At 41.4% G+C, this 16,648-nt stretch overlaps 1 protein-coding gene across 2 annotated transcripts in view; it reads right to left on the bottom strand.

The window, feature by feature from the left end:
* The window catches only part of CHID1 (chitinase domain containing 1), a 138,903-nt gene extending 122,794 nt beyond the window's left edge, over positions 1–16,109 (bottom strand). For both annotated transcript variants that reach the window (XM_053448620.1, XM_053448619.1), the window contains exons 1-7: positions 16,007–16,109; positions 15,698–15,831; positions 13,166–13,315; positions 8,863–8,995; positions 6,554–6,598; positions 6,287–6,393; positions 5,540–5,601 (exon numbers count right to left, since the gene is read on the bottom strand). In XM_053448620.1, coding sequence (XP_053304595.1) covers positions 5,540–5,601; positions 6,287–6,393; positions 6,554–6,598; positions 8,863–8,995; positions 13,166–13,315; positions 15,698–15,831; positions 16,007–16,049 — 674 coding nt within the window. In that variant the 5' untranslated portion in view covers positions 16,050–16,109. The remainder of the gene's footprint in view (positions 1–5,539; positions 5,602–6,286; positions 6,394–6,553; positions 6,599–8,862; positions 8,996–13,165; positions 13,316–15,697; positions 15,832–16,006) is intronic.
* Positions 16,110–16,648: the final 539 nt, after the last annotated feature.

Below are 16,648 nucleotides of genomic sequence, written 5' to 3' on the forward strand. Positions count from 1 at the left end.
AAGCGTCTTCATTTTCAAAGGGGTCCAAAACGTTCAAAAATAGACATCAGTTTTTGTCTACTGTCCCTTACGGCCCTACTAATTAACTGTGTATTGGTAAAATATTTTGTAACCGATATGCTATAATTAAGCTGCAAGCCCTGGAGCGAGGGAAACACACGCATTTCTAAGGATCACAAGACAAAATTAAAAGTATAACATATAAAGGTATATTCAATAAAGTGCATATGATGGCTGGAGTATCCCCCTAAAGCAGTTTTGAATGGAACACTTTTCCAGCCTTTAAGTTGGATTACAAAAACTAGGACAAATGTCTGCAGTGATGTGGGAGTTAAATATAGACAGTGTCATATGCTCATTTACATATCCATATGTCCAATGTGTGACACAGGTGGTAAGCACAGGATATATTTCAGTTAAGGCTTGGAGTGACAACGGGTTAACTTACCAACTCCATTGCACCCAGAAAACTTTCTGTGTGTGTACGTGTCCTACTTGGGGTAGCTGGCATTGTGTATAGGAACATCTGCACAGAGTTTAGGCTAAACCCTCCCAAGTCTAAACTGGAGATTCCACAGAAGGTTGTGGAGAATAGCAGGGCTAAGATCCTGTGGGACTTCCAGATCCAGACAGACAAGGAGGTACTGGCAAATCAACCCTACATCGTGGTAGTAGACAAGGACGGAAAGGCAGCGGTGATGATAGATGTAGCAGTGCCAAGTGACAGAAACATCAGGAAGATGGAGTGTGAGAAGCTTAAGAAGTACCAGGGCCTAAAAGAAGAACTAGAGAAGATGTAGTGAGTGACGGCCAAAGTGGTACCAGTGGCCATAGGAGCACCCGGGGCTGTGACTCCTAAGCTTGGGAGAGTGGCTCCAACAGATTCCAGGAATGACATCAGAATCGGGCTGCAACTAACGATTTTCATAATCGATTAGCTGGCCAATTATTTTTGATTAATCTGATAAAAAAATAAATGTACATTTTTCATTTAAAATAATTTAATGAACATACTGCCCCTCCCCCACTTATGCACATTTGAGCACAGGCTTTCCACTCGACCCCAGAAATGCCTTATACCCCCAGATATGCCACTCCGCCCTCCCCAGATATGCCTTATACCCCTCTGATATGCCACTCTGCCCCCCAGATATGCCTTATACCCCCTATATTCCATAGTGCCCTCTGATATGCCTTATACTCCAGATATGCCACTCTCCCCCCAAATATGCCACTACCCCCCAAATATGCCACTGTGCCCTCTATATGCCCTATAGCCCCCTCTAATTTGCCACTGTGCCCCCAAATATGCATTATACCCCTATATGCCACTGTGCCTCCCTAATATGCCTTATACCCCCAGATATGCCACTGTGTTCCTCTATACACCACTGTACCCCCTGATAAGCCTTATACCCACTATATGCCACTGTGCCCCTGCTATGCCTTATACACCCTATATGCCATTGTGCCCCCCGATATGCCACTTTCAACCCCCACCCCCGACTTACCCCCATGCTCCAGACTCCTTGGTGTCTAGAAGGACCAGCCGCGTAGACAACCTCTGATGCTGGCCAGCACTCTTACTGGAGCTTCTATGACTGAGCACCAAAAGGTCACGTGATGCAGGTGCTCCATAACAGAAGCCCCAGTGAAAGTGCCGGCAGTATCAGAGGTTGTCTGCGCGCATCGCACTGACGCCCACCGGCTGCCAGAGAAGCTGATCCAGATCTCCTGCAGCGCTGCGTGGGGACCCTCCTCTCCGGCTGCCGGCAAACGTTGCTCAATGCGCATAGACAACCTCCATCGCTGCTGGCCGGTACTTCCGCCAGAGCTTCTATGGTTAAGCACTGGAAGGTCATGTCACGCTGGTGCTCCTTCATAGATCTTATATTCGATGAAGTCGATTCACCTAATCGATAATTAAATTCATTGCCATCGATTTTCATTATCGATTAGTTGTTGCAGCCCTACATCAGAACACTCTGTTCAGAAGACTGAAGTGCTAGATAATAAGATGGCTGGACTGCCCCTTTAAGTTGAGGAAGGCCTGTCTTTGATGCAGTGCATTCCAGCCCAGCCATGCCACATACACAAAGGCAGTTTGAAATCACAAGCAGAAAAGTATACAGTGAGCCGGGTTATTTCACCCAACATCAGGGCCTGAACTCACACTTGCTCTACTGGATGAATGGGCAACATGCCAATATGTGTTCAGCAACATCTCATGAGTACAATGATACCCCCCATGCATGGGTTTGTAGGTTTGTTTGGGGACTAAAAGGCCACATTTGGGAAGTGTGCATTTTTCAAATTGTAATTTTGACGTGTTAAAAATTCTGCCCACATATCCTAATTTAAGAGATCTTTGAAGCTGGTCAGTTCAATTTACACCAACAAATCAGATCTCTTAAATAGGTACAACTGCTTCTAGGTGCCAGACACATCAATTGTCGCCAGCCGGATGTTTTTCCGTGACTTGCCTGGCACGTCAATTGTCGCGAAGGGGTTAAAGCCACAGTACAAAGTCTTCTTTCATCCACTATGGTCTGAAATTTGAGCCAATGACTGGTTGCTTAAGCTGTCAATCAGTGGAGGTACAACTTTCCAATGAAATCAAAGGGAGAATTCCTGTCACTGATTGATAGCTCAAGCAGCTAATCAGTGGTATTAAAGGGCTCTCATTTAAATCAAAGGGGAGACTTTACATACTGAGATCCAAATAGACCCCTGAATGTAGCAGAGCTGTGGCTGGATGACTAGACGTGAAAACATAATGTGCAGCGAGATGCATTCAGCCAGACATTTAAAGGGGCCACACAGCTTCCATATGCATTAACGTGCATTTGAGGGCTGGAGTGTCCTTTTAAAGTAAAGAAAGACGACCCTGGTGCTATTCTGTGAGTGACTGCCCTGAAATATATTAACATTCTATCGTCTTAAGGGTGCAATGAGGTGCTTACAGTTTTCAATGGGAAAATAGTGATGATTACTCTGTAGAAAAAAATCATTAAAAGCCAAAGTGTAAAGCAAAGGCTTGATAAATGGACCATGTAATCTTGTTTGCTTACCCTTCAACTCACAAACTTTTAAAGCAATTGAATGGATTTTAGCAATTTAAAAAAAGATCTATAAGAAATATCCAAATTTGACTTTTTGTGCTACAAATGGAAAGTGAAATACACTTTTAAAAGGTATTACATATGATAAACATTTCAAAATAAGTAAATAAAATAAAGATAACTTTACTTTATTGATTCCAAATTATTGTAAAAAGGAGCCAGATTGTGTAAGTCCTTTTGCGAGAGCAAATAAAATCTCTTTGAGGGCAGCGACACTACTGCATGGAGAACATGTTAGTTTACATCTGGAGCAAGAACATATACCGTATATACCGGCGTATAAGATGACTTTTTAACCCCAGAAAATCTTCTTAAAAGTGTGGGGTCGTCTTATACGCCGGGTACTAACTTAGAAATCCCTAAGAAATGCATCCAGCGGGTACTTACCAAGCCGGAGGTTCCCACGAAGCCACCAATCTCTAGGGGAGGGGCGAGTGAAGAAGCCGCCTCCCCTGGCCGGTCTTCAGGGCCGCGCCGAGGCAGGTGCAAGATCGTGATCTCCCCAACTAGCCCTGATCAGCAGGGCTGGTTGGGGAGATCACGACCTCCCTCTAACTAGCCCGACATTAGGGAGCTCGAGGTCTGGCACTACAGACCTCAGCTTCCCTGCTCTCTAATCACTACGCGCCGGCTATTGATGCCGAGCTCAGGGATGATGTCATGTCCCGGCGCTCGGCATCAATTGCCGGCGCGTAGTGATGAGGGAGCAGGGAAGCTGAGGTCTGAAGTGCCAGACCTCGAGCTCCCACAACTGGATGGAAGAAAGAAGACGGAGGATAAGGTAAGAGATGGGGAGAAAGGGGTGTGAGTGCAGTGTATGTATGTTGGTGTGATATGGTCAGTGTATTTGTAAGCTGGTGTGTGTATATATATATATATATATATATATATATATATATATATAATATGTGTGTGTGTGTAAAGGCAGGGGTGTGTGGTGAGGGCAGTGTATAAATGTGTATGTATGGACAGGAATATGTGTAGATATATATATATATATATACATACACACACACACACACATATATATATATATGTGAATGTTTCAGAATTATATATATATATATATATATATATATATATATATATATATATATATATATATATATATATATATATGTGTGTGTGTGTGTAAGGGCAGTGCATGTATGTATATGTCAGCAAATCAACGAGCAAATCACCGGTAAGGTACATTGCTTGCCGTGATTGGCTGGTTGTTGTATGCTGGGTAGAGGGGTAGTCTTATACGGCGAGTATAGTTCAAACTCTATATTTGAACTGTAAAAGTTGGGGGTCGTCTTATACGCCCAGTCGTCTTATACGCCGGAATATACGGTAACTATGAGAAGCTGAGGAGGGAATCAGCTTTTGATTTTTAACTTTGCAAGCCTGGAAACATGGTATGTGAGAACCGGCATGATACTACTTAGAAATGGTTTCCATATCATTAGCTGCTTATTTTCTATCCCAGGATTGTCCCCGGCAATCTGGCTTCTTTCAAATGAAATTAGAAAGATAAAGAAGTTTTAGCGCTGCCTTGCCAAGAGTTCCAGGGAGTCAAACAAGATCCCCATTTATATTCATGTACAAAAAGTGCTCCTGCCGACTTCAAAGTAAGCGCTTCCCTGATGCTGACTCACTGCTTCAAGCAGAAAGCAGCGGCAGGAAAGGCTGCGGCATTTTAGTTTTTTTAGCTACAAGTTTAAGGATACATAATAAAATACAACAATATCAATTTGTGGTTCGTATTTTTTTCTTAGGGAAAATCTTTTGCAGATGGGTTGATTTTCATGCATCCCATACAAAAATATTGTTCTCATAAAAGCCTTAAACAAGTTAAAAACGTGTAAATCCCTCAAAACGTTAGAGGCACGGTCGTATTCTGCAGAAGTTTATTGTATGGCTTTTGGAAGTTACAGGGTTCAAATCAGAACATGCCATTTCTGCTTAAAGAGTTAGGGCAGCCAGGAGGATTTGGGTGTCTATCTTTCTTTTTATATCTGTAAAATCACAGGATGCCGCGGTTGCATAAATTGTAGAATTTCATCCCATACCTACACCTTTTGGATGGGATATAATAGTAAAAATAAACCTCCCCTTAAATCTCATCAGCAATTTGTCTATAGAGATGTTCTGCTCCTGGGTGTACATCTTGACAAGAAGGTTAGGATCAGCCCCTTTTATGTCCCACATCTTTGATCCCGGTCAGATGGGGTGCCAGGACTGTAATACAAGCCTGAAACAGCTGCCAGATATCGCGTAGCATACATTTTTGACTCGAATATAATTTTTTTTTACATCACTAGGAAAAAGACTAACATCACAAAAATACTGTATTTGCTCGATTAGAATGTCCTGGGGGTGTGAAGAGGTGAAACACGATGCCTTATAAGAGGTATTAGGAGTGTTATACTCACTGTCTTTTGTGCCCACCCAGTTGACTCCAAACTTCCACCACAAAGCCATCAAAGCGCTCATCCTAAAGATATTACAGGTTGGTTAGTATTGATCACGGTACGGCTTTGCCAATTCCTCAAATGAATCTCGTTATGACAAGATTTCAAGTTATCCAGCAGGAGCGCTGTCAATACATACTCTGTTCAGGGGGAGGCAGGACAGAGAAGACACGCATAAAGAGTAATTTCTAGGTCAATGTGGTGACAATCAGCAGGGACATTTCTAGATTTGTACAAGAATTTGTAACATTCAGCACCATCACTCATCAGCAGCCATCACACACGTGCTAAAGGTAGTTGTGGTCCACAAACAATGGATGATGTTTGTCTAAACCTGAGGGAAACAGAAGTATATTGACGACTATCATGGCAGGAATACTCGGGGCTCTTTTCACAACCAAATAACACAAAACTCATTAGACCACCAACTACCAAAAGTATATCTCTGGCTGGGGTAGAACTATAATATTCATGGTGATTAGCAGGTACAGTGCCTTTTTAAGTTGCTGATTGGGCATCATGAGAGTTGTGTTTTCCAGTTCCAGCTTGATAGCAAAAACTCCTTTACTAAACTGCACAATAAATTAGGCATAATGCATTGCTCACACCACACATTCATATCTCCATTATACGAGATTCATAACAAGTTATTGCTTTTTAAATTTGGGGGTTCTGTGTGGTAATAAACCTGGATACCAAAACACGTACCTTGGCAGACTGCACCAGGACACTGGCAAGTTCCTCAACTTCATCTTCACTGCTGAACAAGCTTTCAAAGTCTTGGTAAGACCACCCATCAAACAGTATGCGCGGCACTGCAAGAACAGGACAAACACGTGGGTGATGCAGGAGATCTCACTGCGACTAGACTTACTGGGTAATGATTTTTATTTTAAGGACACACGGCATTTGCATGATCGGACTTTCCTCTCCGTGCATTACAAAGCAGCTCACTCATGTATTGCTTACACTCACCAATCTTTGTGCTCTTTGAATTCTTCCTAATGTCCTTTATCCATCCTGGAGCACAAAAACAAATAGTAAGTCAGTTTATATACAGACGTTAACAAAGCGGCCAAAAATCCGACTTTCATGGAAATAAAGATGTAATGGTATCGCAAGCTCTAGGATGCTGCGGTTCTAAAAGGTTTTTTAATGTGGATGACTATTAAACGTTAAAAAGGACTCAACTCCTAGTTTCACAAACACAACATTTAATATTTTTGGTGCTCTGAATGCAGATGGAATGATGCATTTAACAAATAATTCATTTGATGTGTGCGTGTGTTAAACGGCCTGCCTTTGGCAGCATAATATGACTACTGCACAGAATTGCTAGTTTTCAGTTATGTCACGATACCTGTTTTCAATGGAAAAATAACCACTGAATATATTGCAAAACCTGTTTAGGTACAGAGTAGAGGACTGCATTGAAAGGCAAAAAACTTGTGGGCCGTCTTGTTGGAGCGGGCGTTCAGACCCTGTACCTGTAGGTCCTGGTAATCCCACGCAGTCCCGCAAGGCTGCCTTCGCACTGCTCCCATACAATGTCTCTTCTCTTGCTCCGCCCAGGAACAAAGCGGAGTCACGTGATGTTACGTCACTTCCCCTGACTCCACTGTGTTCCTGGGCGGAGCAAGAGAAGAGACACTGTGAGGGAGCAACTCGAGGGCAGCCTTGCGGGTCTGTGCAGGAAATCTGCAGTTCAGGTAAAGAGGTGGGCGTGATTGGCCACATTTGCGGCGGGAGCGGGCGGGATTGGACACAAATGTGGCAGGAGCGGGCAGGATTGGGCACACATGTTGTGGGAGCGGGCGGGAGTGGAACACCCACATAGCAGGAGCGGGCAGGATTTGACAAAAAATTAGCGGGAGCGGGCGGGATTAGAAAAGCAGTCCCGCGCAGGGCTCTAGTACAGAGCTGAGATACACGGAGACCAAAACGTATTGTTTTTGTTTCGTTTGTGCATCATTCATTTTCAGTCAAACAATTTTATTCCCTGACCTTTCAGATAAAATTTGGAGGGTTTTATGTTTGGGACTAAAATTCAGTGCAACCCTTTTCTTTGCTCTCCCTCCTTCCACAGAGCAAGGGGGGGGGTGCTGAAACTGACAAAGAATTAAGGATTTTTAAAGGAATCTTAAGAAATGTCTTATTCAATTTTGTTTGTTTAGTTTCAGGGTTCGTAAAGTAGTTCAAGAAAGATTACTTTATACTCCTATTCGGAATGAGTACAAACTATAATATGAGCAATTTTTGCTTAACCTCCGAAACTAAACAAACAAAATAGGATGAGAAATCTCTTAATATTCATTGAAATTTTCTTCATTCCTTGTCTGTCTTAGCAGGCTCCTTCCTGCTTTGTGAATGCTGAATTTGGCTTTCAAACAAAAAAAAAAATCAGAACCGAAAGATCAGGAACGTTACGATGGAGGATCAACCAGCTCTGTCACTCTATGCAAACAGCAGTATACATTTCCAGATGGTATATACTGTGAGAATTTTACATTTTAGCAATAATGTCCTGTAATTCACTTTAGGTGGAGTTACCTGGACAACCTTAATGGCCATTAGTGACCTGGGCACACTCTTTTACACAGGGATCTCCAAGAGGTAGTTCTCACACTCTGCTAGGCCTACTCTGGTAGCTTTCTGGCTATCAATGAGAACTTCTCAGTAGAACCTCCACATTCCATGTCTAGAGGAAAAGGTTTGTGTACATATCCTACTACTACCCTCAGAAACAAACTTAAAATAAAAATATGACAGAAATGTTTAAATTATAACCTTAATGCCTTAAAATGTCACTCCTGTAGCAATATTTAACTGTAAGGGTTTGAGCTCCTAGTAGACCAACCATTCCAAGCATCCAGTGGAGGACTGATCTATTTTAAATTCTTTTTCACCAAAACATTACATATTACAACATAACTCCACACAGATATAATGTTGGACCATTACCACCAGGGTAGTACAAAAACTATTACAGTACCATATGTTTTAAGTTTTGCAGGAAACAGGAGATCTTGACACTTTATTTCAAAGAACAGCTAAGGTACTATTCACCGAAATTTGGCGAGCATCACTCCTGGTAGTACAAACGGAATAATATTCCAGCCATACGTCAACAAGAGGAATGGGTGTCAGGACTACAAAAAAAGTTTAAAAAAATAAAAACATTTCTCCTACCAGAGATAATGCAAGATACTTCGCTTGGATTTAGTGGATTTAGATAAAATTGTTCGTAATTATGGTAAGCACGACAAATGCTGCAGCATACAAACCTTGGTCCACGTCATGGAGCCCAGTAACCTGGTAAGACTCTCTGCCTCTTCTCTTGATTTGCAACCAGACTGGAGAGATTAGGGTGAATTTAGCTGCAAACGTTTTCGCCATGTCATAGCCATGGCTGTTCCACTGTTGAAAAAGAAAACGTTCAGTGCAATAAGTGACTGAAGGAGACAAGTTGTACACTTTTAGAAAATAGCTTTTTCTATGCTGCCATCAGCACACTGTAGTTTGTAGGAATGGAAGCCATATACTATACATACAATAATAAAAATAATCAAAAGGTTAAAAAATACATAGCTAGAGCTACTACAGTGAATGCTATACCTGACGTGTAACAATTACCAAAAAATTCCTTTTTTTTTTTTTTTTTTTAAGGCTACTTTTCAGCGAAGGAAGTCAGGAAGCATTACATTTCTTTGGTAGGACGGTACTGACACCTTGTGGAACTTAATGTGAATTACACGATTAAAGATTGTACTATATTAAAAAGCATCCCATGCAGCAGCAACAGCTGGAGAATATATACATGGGTAATTATACATGGGTGCAGGCAGCAGGAAATGTGTTAAACTGGCCACATCTCATGCAAGCCAAGTAGCTGGGGTAGTAGAGGTTAATATATATGGGAGGGGGGGGTGTCAGAATCCTTCCATGCATTTGCAAGGCAGACCATACAGAAAATTAAAAAGGATCACTCAGCTCTTGTAGTTATTAAAATTGCCTATAGTGTTTCCCTGTAGCAGGTGAGCTAGATCAGGGGGGGTCTTAGCGCAGTGAAAGAACAGGGTGTATGCCAAGCATGCGGAGGTTTGGGTGAACTCCATGTAGGTAGGTCTCAAGAATCTGTAACGGGTGTCTCCAATGAGTATGGGAAGGGTTTTGTATCCATAGGATAGCTCAGTGTTTTATTTTTTTGTGTGGACTTGCAAATGCATTGAGGTATGCTGCAGAATCTCTCCTTATACAGTTACCTCCGTCCCAACCCAACTCCTAGTTGTGCAGGAGAGGCATTTTGGCCGAACACATACTCTACTCAAAGGGCACACACGGAATATTCACCACCAGCCAGCTGCAGCTGACCTGCGCTACGATGGTCCAACAATTCTCAACACTGATTGGATGCATGAAGCAGCCAATCTGAGGTAAGAAAGTGATCTTATTGAAATCAACCAGAGTCCTTCCCACGCATGACCGCTGAGCTGGAGAGCAAATCAGCAGAGCAAGTAGGAGGAGCATGGCCAACAGCCAATGAGCAGCCTGAGGGGGAGGAGCAAGGCAGGTGCAGTGGAGAGTTCAAGCCAGTTATATTTAATTTGAAGCACGTGTAGAATAAAAATAAAAACAAATAGCCAAATATTGAAAGTGTGTAGAAGACGGAGGTCACCATCAGTATGATAAAAGATTAGCTAATATAGGAAGCACCTACCACATTAAAATAAGACTTTACTTTTCTATGTACTTTCCTAAAAGTTTAACACAATATATGTATGGAAACTCAAAAGTATAATTAACAAATAGAGAGTTTACATTAAAAGCTAATATAGTATGTACTGGAATTAATAAGGACTTCTTATTAAGCGTCCGGTGGGGAGGTTGAATCAACACAGACTGTTTACGAGTGCAACAGGTGCCCCACTAATTATTCCTTTTCTTGCTTTCTACTTAAAATGGTTTTGCATTGATTCAAAGAGCGTGGGGACATTAACCTTCTTCAATTTTTTTTACGTGAGAAATTTTGTTCCCTGTCTGTAGGAGGCTGGGTTCTGAATTGTAGCTTTCCTGATCACAGTACAGATCTATACACTGATCAATGGATCCTGCAGTGTCAGTACTGAAGGAATGAAATGCTAGAACACCGATCTGTGCAACTGCATTCAATCCTAAATAGCAAATGACGCACTATTACATGTTTGTCGGGTTTAAATGTTTTGTCTCTGTGCGCATTTATACACAAATACCTGCATGGGAGGGAATAATGCAGGTTGCATATTTCTGTTTTTTTAAGCCTTTTTTTTCTTCTTCAGACCAAATGCACAAGTTTGCCTAATGTTAATATGCAAAGATTTCACATGAAGCTTGCACAATATATCAGATACAATCAGAGTGACATTAAAATAAAAATAGCATATGAATTGCATTATGTCATTATTGAATGACAAAATGCTAATATGTTAAAGAACAGGATAGAACCACAAAACACCCAACACTGAAAGAAAGGAGGAAAACAAAGCCGCTTCTGGTTTTATTACTTACTCCTCAAGTCAAACACAGAATCCATTTAGATCATGCAAATGATAATCAGTACTAAAACACGATTATGATAATTCAGTATCAATGGTACATAAATATAAATAATTGAGTATTAAAAAAAAAATCACAATCCCTTGGTGGGTAACGATCTGACACAAGATACAGCATCAAACTCTTTCAGTAGCGTCAGTACGCATCCTACAATTCCTGGAAGGAAACAATGTCGTCAAATTTAACCGCTCCAGAATGTAACTCTCCTTGTAGGACAACAGATACAATCTATTCCAAGGACTTCTGCGACCAAAATCAGAGTTACCACGCTTCAAAGTAGATTTGCTACCTGCAGGATCCCGTAGAACCAGATTTTACACAAAAGGTAGAATTTTAAAATGGAAAAGAGATTATAGAATAAGTAGATTTCATGATGTTCACGTAGCTGGCATTTCATCTGAGAAACTTTGTTAAGAGTACCGCACAGCTGTTACGTTCGCAAAAGAGGATCTTGTAGATCCAAAGAATAGAAAATATCAATAAAGTCTAGAAATAAAGGTATGCAAATATTGCAAAATAATATATCATCATGATCATGGTGACCAGGGTAGCTAAAATTTATAATTAGAATCCAACTACGTCAACTCAGCAAATAGACTTCGGCCATCCTTATTCATTTACAGATGTGTTTTAGCCATTATTTGGAGGTGGTTGCAATGCTGTTTTAGCGTGCCTCCATAGCACATCCTGGCATTTTCTCCTCACTTGGGATCATGCAGATGTCCATCCATTTACCAGCACATTTGGGGCAAGCCACAACCAAGCCCAGCTTGTGTTACATCTCTGTCACATACAGGTCATCAGGCAGGTCTTCTTTCAGGTGATTCTCTCAGCTACTCGTGTGTCATTATACCAGAAACAGGCGAATACAATGCAGTGGCATAAATGCAACATATTGATCAAATATATAAATGGGAAAAAACAACAACGACAACAAAAAACACACAAACAATAAAGGTAAAAAGATACATTAGTTATGATTTACCCATTCCAAGATGATTTGACAGGAGTATTCCCATCAAGACAAAACGTTCACACACATTAATAAACTAAATAAAACGGGAAAAACATATTCTTGTGTCAATCTATTGTGCATCTTCATACGTAGTCCCAAAACAGCGTTATCAGGATATGTTTGCCCCATTTTGTCTACTAGGAGAGAAAGGTGGTCCTTGGAGATTATGAGGACATTTCTGAGCACACATGACACTATGACTGCTTTATTGATGACATCTTGGCGTTGCGCCAAGCGACCAATGGAGATTGCCATTCAATGTCCCATTTAAATGAATACACTTCAGAGTATGACAGTTTTGCGATATTGCTTACGCAGCAACAAAAAATTCTGTTATCTATCACTCCATATGCAAATGCTTCTGACGATGTTGGCTTTTAGAGAGGGAATCATCTTTGAGGTGATTTATGGATGTACTTCCCTACTATCAATACCAAATACTACATTTGCTGTATGTTTAGAATGAATCAAGTGAAGACAAGGACACAAATGATTACGGATATATATTAATATAATATTGTATTTTAATTAATAATACACTTTGGATATATTCTTATTAATTCATTGCTTCATAGGCAGACTAAAAACAAGCCAAGCGAGCCAATACAAGACACCTAACACCACAGATGACAGAAGTTGCTAATGGCTTTTTCTGCGGCACCTACACACCGCAACATCTTGCAAATGAGAGTGCAGGCTAATATACACTATATTCAAAACATATTAACCCAATAAACTCTAAGTAATACAAGCTAAACCGCATGGCAAGAAAAGAAGAGGTCAATTCACACCCAATAGAACTTAACTAAGAAATTCACATAGTAGCCAGAAGTTGTAAATAATTATATTTATTTCAACGTAATTTGTCTAGTTGGAGTACAGAACTGGGATATTTTATTTGGTGAACATCCTCCAGGTTATTGATTTGATTAGCTGATGAAGTCCACATAACGATGTCCAAGAGACATGATATAGCTTACCGGTGTGACGTATCCCAGCACATCCCCAGACACGTGACGTTCCTTGGTTTTCTTAGCACAGTAACTTCCATGCTCCTGAAGAATATCTTTGGCTTTAATGTCAGTGGAAACCACCCCTCGGGACTGCACTGGAACATCAGACAAGCGGGTCTGCCAAACAGACAAGGAAGAAAAAACATCATAAAGTTTTCTTAAATTACAACTGGAGTTTGACTGGGTTTGCCTGCCTTTGCTAGACTAAGGATACGGACAGGGTTTGATATGTTACTTTTCTTACAGATCTCAGCATCCCGGAGATAAGACAACCTATAAGAAATATCTCAAAAACAATTACAATAAAATATTAATTAATGTAGGTCATTAATTCATGTTAATTAATAAAATATTAATGTAGGTCATTATTTTTACATGTATAATATTGCCTATAACGCACACAGCCTGAATAAATGAACTCGGCTAAAGTTTGTGAACGTAACAGATCATCTCTGACTGCTTCTAGCCAAGCATTCTGATGGCACCTGCTACTGTTCTGCTTTCAATCTTGGACTGAAAGAGTAATTGGCACATTTCTATTAACTGCAAAGCTAAAGCAATGAACACATAGCCTTACCTCCAACTCCAGTATATTGCAGGGACGCTCCAGCCATCATATGCGACTTAATGCATATAAGAGCCGAGAGGTCCCTTGAAGCCTCCCTTGCAAATGCATTGTGGGATCATACAGATCCTCCTATATGTATTTGCCCCCTCCCCTTATTTGTCCTGCAGGAGATGAGTTTGGCTGATCACATACTCCTCATACGTGTTATACTTACTGCCAGTGAGCTCTATCCCTGGCTCTGCAAATGTCACGAGGGCGACCACTTACAAAGTACTTTCATATGCAGTCATCATTTGGGGAGAGTGTAGCTTCCCTTGTAAGAGTAGGATATTCAAAAGTAATGCATGTTAAAAACACACTTTATGACCAAAAGTATTGGGACACCCCTCTAAATGATTGAGTTTGGGTGTTTCAGTCACATCAATTGCTATCAGGTGTATAAAATCTGCATATAGGCAGCCATCTCCATATTCATTCCCACGGCTTTGGAACAGTGTATCCAACAAGCTGATGTAGGTGTGATGGCCAGGCGTCCCCACACACAGTTTTGGTCATACAGCATTTTCCCCAAAAACAAGAAATATGCATCAATGAATGCCGTCTTATCTCACTGTAAACTTGTTGTGTTTGCGATCCCTAAAGAGATGCACTTCATATTGAAATAGCCTTAATATTAACCCCTTCAGGGCCAGGTTTTTGGGGTTTTTTACCATGTTTGCGCTAAAATAAGAGCCGTTTTTGTGTTTTTGCTATGTCCTTCTTCAACTGTAAATTCTCTCTTCTCATTTAGTGCACCCACACAAATCATATATTGTTTTTCAGCACAGGTATGGCTTTCTTTTAAATTATTATACTAAATATATTTATATATATATATATTCTGAAAAATATCTAAAAATGTGGGGGGAATTATCTTCACAGTTCCACCTATAAAAACTATATATATATATATATATATATATATATATATATATATATCTATATATATATATCTATATATATATATATATATTATAACCAGTGCAAACAGAAAAAAAACTCCAAAAGTATATTCAGGTATTTGTCCTGTTTTTTGGAAACACCTCATATGCGTGGTATTTTTATTTATTTCGGCAATTACAGGGTTAAATGTGAATGATGCGCATTGCCGTTTCTAAACAAGATTTTGTCTACCTCCCTGATATGCCTTTTAACCTCCCATTTGCCACTCTGCCTCCTTGATATGCCTTTTAACCTCCTATATGCCACTGTGCCTTCCAGATATGGCTTTTAACCCCCCATATGCCACACTGCCTCCCTGATATGCCTTTTAACCCCCCCATATGCCACGCTGCCTCCTTGATATGCCTTTTAACCTCCTATATGCCACTGTGCCTCCAGAAAACCATTATATCCACATACCCCCAACTTACCAGCGTGTCCATAGAAGTGCCAGCAGCAGCGGAGGCTGTCTGTGCCGCATCTCACCAAGGCTTCCAGGAAGACCAGCAACACCAGAACCCTATACAAATTGGGTATTAACCCCTAAAAAGGGGTTAACGCTGCACGGCCGCTCTTATGGAAGCTGCCTGTTTTGAGCCTCCAGAATCACTCCTTGGGAGTGATCGAAGGCTCGGGGTGGCTGTGCTGGTCTGCCCACGGCAGCAGCAGCGCCCCCGCAATCAACATGATTATGCCGACGTGGGAACAATTTTTTGGATGAAGGGGTCACGAAGGGGTTAAATAACCAACAGAGTTACATGAGGAAATTACATATTTGGGGGACGGGGCAAATGCATATGAGGGAATACTGCAGTGTTCTCCCATACATTTCCAACTACAAGATATCACTGGTGGTGGGGGGATATGACAGCTGGAGTGCCCCTTTAATGGCAGGATTAGGGAAGTTTACATCCTCATGTGGAAAGGCTCTCAGAAACTTGGTTTCTTACCTTTTTTTCTGATGAGTTGATAGAAGCCTTTTTTGAATCAGTCTTTGACAGTGTGGCCTCAGCAAAGCGACAGGCAGCAGCCACCACGATCAGGGCACTTAGTAGCCTCATGACTCCTATACACAGCTGAGTCACTGCAACAGAAATATGTACACAGTGACACGCGAGACCTGATTCCTGCTGTCAGATTGTGGGAGGGAGCCCGGCACCCAGAGGGAGAAAACGTCTGCCACGCAAACCCAGAGAGGCGGATTATCCACCAAGCACATGCCTGGGGCCTGCAGTGCTCTGGATAATCCATCTGCATACCATTAGTGCAGCTCCCCGCACACTTTATCTTCTGGCGCGACATTTCTCCGTTATGAGATGCGATCCTTCCGGTATCTGGCAGCGGTAGCTTCACTGAGCGCTGTACGCCTGCGTAAGATGTCGCCGGAAGCTGCCTTCCCTGCAGTCACACGGACGATTGGCCCCGCCCCTTTCCAAAGACCGTCCACACTGCTTAGCAACTCATCTAACGGTAAGTATTAAATTAATATTTGGGCTGCTGAAAGTGATGGGAGGTGGGGGTTAATTTAGGGGGCAGTTATGATTGATGGGGTCTTTAGGGTTAATTTAGGGCAGTTATGGTTAATGGGGTGTTTAGGGTTAATTTAGGGGCAGTTATGGTTGATGGAGTCTTTAGAGTTATTTTTGTTGCAGTTATGGTTGATGGTGTGTTTAGGGTTAATTTAGAGGCAGTTATGGTTGATGGGGTCTTTATGGTTAATTTAGGGGCAGTTATGGTTGATGGGGTCTTTAGGGTTAATGTAGGGGCAGCAATGCTTGATGGGGTCTTTAGGGTTAATGTAGGGGCAGGAATGCTTGATGGGATATTTAAGGTTAATGTAGGGGCAGTTATGCTTGATGGAATCTTTAGAGTTAATTTTAGGGCAGTTATAGTTGATGGGG

Source organism: Spea bombifrons, chromosome 10 (assembly GCF_027358695.1).
Source record: "Spea bombifrons isolate aSpeBom1 chromosome 10, aSpeBom1.2.pri, whole genome shotgun sequence".
Lineage (NCBI taxonomy): Eukaryota > Metazoa > Chordata > Amphibia > Anura > Pelobatidae > Spea > Spea bombifrons.